This window comes from Haliotis rufescens, unplaced genomic scaffold (genome assembly GCF_023055435.1).
Source record: "Haliotis rufescens isolate VD_foot unplaced genomic scaffold, xgHalRufe1.0.p SCAF_6, whole genome shotgun sequence".
Lineage (NCBI taxonomy): Eukaryota > Metazoa > Mollusca > Gastropoda > Lepetellida > Haliotidae > Haliotis > Haliotis rufescens.
This window is the reverse complement of record NW_025964334.1, coordinates 22,556,736-22,565,022: the sequence shown is the minus strand read 5'-3', so window position 1 is coordinate 22,565,022 and position 8,287 is coordinate 22,556,736. Positions and strand designations below refer to the sequence as shown.

Genomic DNA, 8,287 nt, shown 5'->3' with positions numbered 1-8,287 from the left:
CACAAACGGGTTGTATATGTGAGTAGATAGATAATAATGTCGTTACGTTATGTTGGAATTTCAAATATGAATTACACCATTACCACTTTCTTCAGTTGGCATGCAGGGCATATTCTGAGAAAGTTCGATGTCTACCCCCAATACGGAGACATTACAGGATCATGGGCCCCTTCATCTAAGTTTTGTGAGAACGGGAATGAATGGATTCAGGTAAACTTAACCACACCGTGAACAGAAAAGTATATTACAGTTATGTTAGTATATTACCGTACAGTATGGTATGTTTATTTCATGGACCGAAGTGATTGAAATTCTAATCCTCGTAAATCCAAGGCCCTATGGATGATCAATATGTGTTCTAAATAGTGTCATTTACACCAAGTTAAATATTTATATCGTAAAAGATTTAAAAAATAGTACTTGTGATGCAATCTAAATAGATCTGATCAGATGCATCATGAGTACTATTAGCTGTCGGTTATGGTTTTGATTGAATAAATGAAACAGTACTAAACCTATGTTCCTTGTAACCATCCGATGCCCCAGATTACCATTAGTTTTCTCCTGTTTCATCTTGTGCCTAGATTTGTTCCTCGTGGTTCATCATATGTTCCAGTACATTTCCTTGTTTGGGCATGTGCCCTGATATGGTCCGCGTGGCTCAGCACTTAGGATATTGACGCGAAGTCCTGTATCAGGATTAGTCAATCATTAGATTCTGAAGAATGCGTTTACAACGAAATGCCACTAGGTGTGAAATAAGACAAAGATGAACAACTTCAGAATTCAATTAAATAACATTGAATATATCAATCATCATGGTCAAGGTATTCTTTACATTTTACAGATGAAACATTACATATTTATTGATTTAAGTAATCAAGAAACGAACCAAAGTAATTCATAACTTTTAATGTTCAGGTGGAGTTTGCTGAGACGCTTTACATACGCCGTATAGATATATACGAGACGTGTTCAGCAGGGCTTGTGAAGACCGTGTCTGTAGGGAGGAATAACACATGGGACACCATCTGGACCGCTGCATCCGTCACAGTTATAACACGGAGCAGAATCTTCTCGCCACAATTCACGGTAACCATATCAAACAGAGATTATAAACGTGCTTGGATCACTGGCTGAATAAATATTGTGACAAATGTTACGAGGTGATTTCTTTATTGACACGCTGAGGCCATCCCAGAAATTGTTTCGTACAGAACTAAATTGGGAAGTCCGTAATCCGTGTTCAATAAATATTTTACAAATTATATTGAAACACACAGTTTTATGTTTACAATCACAAAACAACAAGTAACAAGCCCCTTAATATGGTTGTGTATTCACGAATGTCGAGATTTAAGTTCTTTTGAAAGAGGTACGTGCTGCTGTCCTGAACCCGGAATACAGTTGGAAGCTGGCAGGAATTCTATGTTTTATATAGGTATCCCGTCCTCTCTTGGCTAGTAAATAAGACGCAAGTCAGGTCGTAGAAAGCCTCAAATCGCCATAATTTTGAAGTCAGACTTCTAGAAATTGTCAGATCCCGAAACCTGTCGAAACATCAATGTTGCTATGGTTGTTTACATCAACTCAGGACCCATGAAGATCCGGGGTAGAATAGGTCTTCAGCAACCAATGCTTGCCCTAAAGGGCGACTTTGCTTGTCGTCAGAGGCGACAAACGGGATCTGGTGGTAAGGCTCGCTGACGTGGTTGATGCATGTTATCGTATCCCAATTGCGTGGATCGATGCTCATGATGTCAATCACTGGATTACCTGGTCCAGACTTGATTATGTACGGACCGCCGTCATATAGCTGAAATATTGCTGAGTACGGCGTTAAACAACAAACAAACATGAAATGAGGAAGGTAACTCTAAATCACACTCCCGTGCAGATATACCACTACAGCCATTTGCTGCCACAGAAAATATTCAGACAAAACTGGAAACAATCTCCTCTGCCACATAACACACTACCGATTAACTTCAAAATATAGGCATTTTCACAGTTTATATATTAGGAATTAAGAAATGTCAATTACATAATCATTAGTATTCGTCTCATTCTGATCATTAATACAAACGACCAAATACACGCGTTTATAAGTAAGTTTTCCTCAGGGAGTTAATTATCTACAGTTGTATGTCGCTATATCTGACCACCTGTGCCTCATCATTAAACTAATGACAAACAATGCATCCTGGAGTATACTTCAATGTTGAGAGCCACGACTGCTGTCCGAAACAAACATTTGAAGAAGGAAATCAGTCTCCAGTTACATTTAGCACATCCACAGGCTGAGAATACATACTGCCTGTACTGGTAATTCAGTATCGCAAACATTTTTCCATTTTTTTTAAATTTCTGCCATCATTTTTAGCATATTATATGATTCGAAACACGCTTCCCGTGACAATTCCTTATAGCGGTATATGATTCAAGTACAATAAGTGTGTGATGGGTGACTCTGATTATCATGAAGGAAATGTAATGGAAATCATATATATTTGCAAGAATAGTTTATGAATCTGCATGCCTTCGTTTTCACATTGTACTGCTGAATGAAACAATTTTATAAACGTTTGGACATATTTCCCTGATGATAGTTAAGATGTAACAGTATTGTGTATTTGCCCAGGGCATCAGGTCATTCCTATGTTCCAGACACTGACGTCCCCTTCCAACAGTGTCAGGTTTACAACAGACTGTACATCCGTCGCTGGAAAGTGGGTGGAGTTCGATGCTATTAAGATATTTGGACTGAAATCGCCTCCACCGTCTTCAACGTAAAGAAACCACATGTTGCATTCTCAACGTACAGCTTTTGTGTAACTTCTGGTTGAAATAATGTTTTTCTTTAATGATAGATGTCGAATTGACATTTTATGTTAGGGGTAAGGATTTGTCTGCATCATAGTTCATCACATCTCAAAGTGGACCTTAAACATATATGCAAAGAAACAATATAAAACACAAGAAGGCTTAGCCAAATGATGTAAATATTCGTCAATTTGCGTATTTACCCTTTTGTAGTGCAAACATGCCTGGAACCATGTGTGGCCCCTCACGATGCATCCCCCTCAGTGCCCGGGACCATGTATGGCCCCTCACGATGCAACCCCCTCAGTGCCCGGGACCGTGTATGGCCCCTCACGATGCAACCCCCTCAGTGCCCGGGACCGTGTATGACCCCTCACGATGCAACCCCGTCAGTGCCCGGGACCATGTGTGGCCCCTAACGATGCAACCCCCTCAGTGCCCGGGACCATGTATGGCCCCTCACGATGCAACCCCCTCAGTGCCCGGGACCATGCATGGCTCCTCACGATGCAACCCCCTCAGTGCCCGGGACCATGTATGGCCCCTCACGATGCAACCCCCTCAGTGCCCGGGACCATGCATGGCCCCTCACGATGCAACCCCCTCAGTGCCCGGGAACATGCATGGCTCCTCACGATGCAACCCCCTCAATGCCCGGGACCATGCATGGCCCCTCACGATGCAACCCCCTCAGTGCCCGGGACGATGTGTGGCCCCTCACGATGCAACCCCTTTGCTGCCCGGGACCATGTATGGCCCCTCACGATGCAACCCCTCAGTGCCCTTGACCATGTATGGCCCTTCACGATGCAACCCCCTCAGTGCCCGGGACCATGTGTGGCCCCTCACGATGCAACCCCTTTGCTGCCCGGGTCCATGTATGGCCCCTCATGATGCAACCCCTTTGCTGCCTGTGACCATGTATGGCCCTTCACGATGCAACCCCCTCAGTGCCCGGGACCATGTGTGGCCCCTCACGATGCAACACCTTTGCTGCCCGTGTCCATGTATGGCCCTTCACGATGCAACCCCCTCAGTGCCCGGGACCATGATTGCCCCTTCACGATGCAATCCCCTCAGTGCCCGGGACCATGTGTGGCCCCTCACGATGCAACCCCTTTGCTGCCTGGAACCATGTGTGGCCCCTCACGATGCAACCCCCTCAGTGCCCGGGACCATGTGTGGCCCCTCACGATGCAACCCCCTCAGTGCCCGGGACCATGTATGGCTCCTCACGATGCAACCCCCTCAGTGCCCGGGACCATGCATGGCCCCTCACGATGCAACCCCCTCAGTGCCCGGGACCATGTGTGGCCCCTCACGATGCAACCCCTTTGCTGCCCGGGACCATGTATGGCCCCTCACGATGCAACCCCTCAGTGCCCTTGACCATGTATGGCCCTTCACGATGCAACCCCCTCAGTGCCCGGGACCATGTGTGGCCTTTCACGATGCAACCCCTTTGCTGCCCGGGTCCATGTATGGCCCCTCCCAATGCAACCCCTTTGCTGCCCGGGTCCATGTATGGCCCCTCATGATGCAACCCCTTTGCTGCCTGTGACCATGTATGGCCCTTCACGATGCAACCCCCTCAGTGCCCGGGACCATGTGTGGCCCTTCACGATGCAACCCCTTTGCTGCCCGTGTCCATGTATGGCCCTTCACGATGCAACCCCCTCAGTGCCCGGGACCATGATTGCCCCTTCACGATGCAATCCCCTCAGTGCCCGGGACCATGTGTGGCCCCTCACGATGCAACCCCTTTGCTGCCTGGAACCATGTGTGGCCCCTCACGATGCAACCCCCTCAGTGCCCGGGACCATGTGTGGCCCCTCACGATGCAACCCCCTCCGTGCCCGGGACCATGTATGGCTCCTCACGATGCAACCCCCTCAGTGCCCAGGAACCATGTATGGCTCCTCACGATGCAACCCCCTCAGTGCCCGGGACCTTGTATGGCTCCTCACGATGCAACCCCCTCAGTGCCCGGGACCTTGTATGGCCTCTCACGATGCAACCCCGTCAGTGCCCGGGACCATGTATGGCCCCTTACGATGCAACCCCCTCAGTGCCCGGGACCATGATTGCCCCTTCACGATGCAATCCCCTCAGTGCCCGGGACCATGTGTGGCCCCTCACGATGCAACCCCTTTGCTGCCTGGAACCATGTGTGGCCCCTCACGATGCAACCCCCTCAGTGCCCGGGACCATGTGTGGCCCCTCACGATGCAACCCCCTCAGTGCCCGGGACCATGTATGGCTCCTCACGATGCAACCCCCTCAGTGCCCGGGACCATGTATGGCTCCTCACGATGCAACCCCCTCAGTGCCCGGGACCATGTATGGCTCCTCACGATGCAACCCCGTCAGTGCCCGGGACCATGTATGGCCCCTCACGATGCAACCCCGTCAGTGCCCGGGACCATGTATGGCTCCTCACGATGCAACCCCTCAGTGCCCGGGACCATGTATGGCCCCTCATGATGCAACCCCTCAGTGCCCGGGACCATGTATGGCCCCTCATGATGCAACCCCTCAGCGTCCAGGACCATGCATGGCCCCTCACGATGCAACCCCCTCAGTGCCCGGGACCATGTGTGGCCCCTCACGATGCAACCCCTTTGCTGCCCGGGACCATGTATGGCCCCTCACGATGCAACCCCTCAGAGCCCTTGACCATGTATGGCCCTTCACGATGCAACCCCCTCAGTGCCCGGGACCATGTGTGGCCTCTCACGATGCAACCCCTTTGCTGCCCGGGTCCATGTATGGCCCCTCCCAATGCAACCCCTTTGCTGCCCGGGTCCATGTATGGCCCCTCATGATGCAACCCCTTTGCTGCCTGTGACCATGTATGGCCCTTCACGATGCAACCCCCTCAGTGCCCGGGACCATGTGTGGCCCTTCACGATGCAACCCCTTTGCTGCCCGTGTCCATGTATGGCCCTTCACGATGCAACCCCCTCAGTGCCCGGGACCACGATTGCCCCTTCACGATGCAATCCCCTCAGTGCCCGGGACCATGTGTGGCCCCTCACGATGCAACCCCTTTGCTGCCTGGAACCATGTGTGGCCCCTCACGATGCAACCCCCTCAGTGCCCGGGACCATGTGTGGCCCCTCACGATGCAACCCCCTCCGTGCCCAGGAACCATGTGTGGCCCCTCACGATGCAACCCCCTCAGTGCCCGGGACCATGTGTGGCCCCTCACGATGCAACCCCCTCCGTGCCCAGGAACCATGTATGGCTCCTCACGATGCAACCCCGTCAGTGCCCGGGACCATGTATGGCTCCTCACGATGCAACCCCCTCAGTGCCCGGGACCTTGTATGGCCTCTCACGATGCAACCCCGTCAGTGCCCGGGACCATGTATGGCTCCTCACGATGCAACCCCTCAGTGCCCGGGACCATGTATGGCCCCTCACGATGCAACCCCTCAGTGCCCGGGACCATGTATGGCCCCTTACGATGCAACCCCCTCAGTGCCCGGGACCATGATTGCCCCTTCACGATGCAATCCCCTCAGTGCCCGGGACCATGTGTGGCCCCTCACGATGCAACCCCTTTGCTGCCTGGAACCATGTGTGGCCCCTCACGATGCAAACCCCTCAGTGCCCGGGACCATGTATGGCCCCTCACGATGCAACCCCCTCAGTGCCCGGGACCATGTATGGCTCCTCACGATGCAACCCCCTCAGTGCCCGGGACCATGTGTGGCTCCTCATGATGCAACCCCTCAGTGCCCGGGACCATGTATGGCCCCTCATGATGCAACCCCTCAGTGCCCGGGACCATGTGTGGCCCCTCACGATGCAACCCCCTCAGTGCCCGGGACCATGTATGGCTCCTCACGATGCAACCCCTCAGTGCCCGGGACCATGTATGGCTCCTCACGATGCAACCCCCTCAGTGCCCGGGACCTTGAATGGCCTCTCACGATGCAACCCCGTCAGTGCCCGGGACCATGTATGGCTCCTCACGATGCAACCCCTCAGTGCCCGGGACCATGTTTGGCCCCTCACGATGCAACCCCTCAGTGCCCGGGACCATGTATGGCCCCTCACGATGCAACCCCCTCAGTGCCCGGGACCATGATTGCCCCTTCACGATGCAATCCCCTCAGTGCCCGGGACCATGTGTGGCCCCTCACGATGCAACCCCTTTGCTGCCTGGAACCATGTGTGGCCCCTCACGATGCAACCCCCTCAGTGCCCGGGACCATGTGTGGCCCCTCACGATGCAACCCCCTTAGTGCCCGGGACCATGTATGGCCCCTCACGATGCAACCCCCTCAGTGCCCGGGACCATGTATGGCTCCTCACGATGCAACCCCCTCAGTGCCCGGGACCTTGTATGGCCCCTCACGATGCAACCCCCTCAATGCCCGGGACCATGTATGGCCCCTCACGATGCAACCCCTCAGTGCCCGGCACCATGTATGGCCTCTCACGATGCAACCCCTCAATGTCCGAGACCATGTATGGCTCCTCACGATGCAACCCCTCAGTGCCCGGGACCATGTATGGCCCCTCATGATGCAACCCCTCAGTGCCCGGGACCATGTATGGCCCCTCATGATGCAACCCCTCAGCGTCCGGGACCATGTATGGCCCCTCACGATGCAATCCCCTCAGTGCCCGGGACCATGTGTGGCCCCTCCCTATGTAACCCCTCAGTGCCCGGGACCATGTATGGCCCCTCACGATGCAAACCCCTTGCTGCCCGGGACCATGTGTGGCCCCTCACGATGCAACCCCCTCAGTGCCCGTGACCATGTATGGCTCCTCACGATGCAACCCCCTCAGTGCCCGGGACCATGTATGGCCCCTCACGATGCAACCCCCTCAGTGCCCGGGACCTTGTATGGCCCCTCACGATGCAACCCCCTCAGTGCCCGGGACCATGTATGGCCCCTCACGATGCAACCCCTCAGTGCCCGGGACCATGTATGGCCTCTCACGATGCAACCCCTCAATGTCCGAGACCATTTATGGCTCCTCACGATGCAACCACTTGCTGCCCGGGACCATGTGTGGCGCCTCACCATGCAACCCCCTCAGTGCCCGGGACCATGTATGGCCCCTCACGATGCAACCCCTCAGTGCCCGGGACCATGTATGGCTCCTCACGATGCAAACCCCTCAGTGCTCGGGTCTATGAATGATCCCGACAAAAATAATGACAACTGTTTCTGTGTGCATTTGCATTTGAGTTAAGCGTTTATGGATACCATGTGCTGTAAAGTTGTTGTTTATTCCTTGCTGCGATAACGACGATGTGATTGGTTTGCAGAAATAGTATTTTCCGTACATGTATACCGATGCTCCTGGTGTCAATCACTGGTTGGCTAGTCCAGACTCGATTCGTTACAAACCGCCGTCATATAGCTGCATTGTTGAGTGCGATCTTAAACAAACAAACTATACATGTATTACTTTATGGATGTCAACGTCCTTATTATGA

At 53.0% G+C, this 8,287-nt stretch overlaps 4 protein-coding genes across 4 annotated transcripts; all 4 read left to right on the top strand.

The window, feature by feature from the left end:
• The first annotated feature begins 3,043 nt into the window (after positions 1-3,043).
• LOC125374816 (soluble scavenger receptor cysteine-rich domain-containing protein SSC5D-like) lies at positions 3,044-4,384 on the top strand. Its single transcript, XM_048386474.1, has one exon. It carries the CDS (start codon positions 3,044-3,046, stop codon positions 4,382-4,384), a length of 1,341 nt encoding a protein of 446 aa, XP_048242431.1.
• Positions 4,385-4,558: 174 nt separating this feature from the next.
• LOC125374815 (keratinocyte proline-rich protein-like) lies at positions 4,559-5,671 on the top strand. Its single transcript, XM_048386473.1, has one exon. The coding sequence runs from the start codon at positions 4,559-4,561 to the stop codon at positions 5,669-5,671; it is 1,113 nt and encodes a 370-aa protein (XP_048242430.1).
• A 19-nt stretch (positions 5,672-5,690) lies between these two features.
• LOC125374814 (keratin-associated protein 16-1-like) lies at positions 5,691-6,551 on the top strand. Its single transcript, XM_048386472.1, has one exon. The coding sequence runs from the start codon at positions 5,691-5,693 to the stop codon at positions 6,549-6,551; it is 861 nt and encodes a 286-aa protein (XP_048242429.1).
• Positions 6,552-6,579: 28 nt separating this feature from the next.
• On the top strand, positions 6,580-8,040 carry LOC125374812 (proline-rich protein 36-like). Its single transcript, XM_048386471.1, has one exon. The coding sequence runs from the start codon at positions 6,580-6,582 to the stop codon at positions 8,038-8,040; it is 1,461 nt and encodes a 486-aa protein (XP_048242428.1).
• The last annotated feature ends 247 nt before the right edge of the window (positions 8,041-8,287 follow it).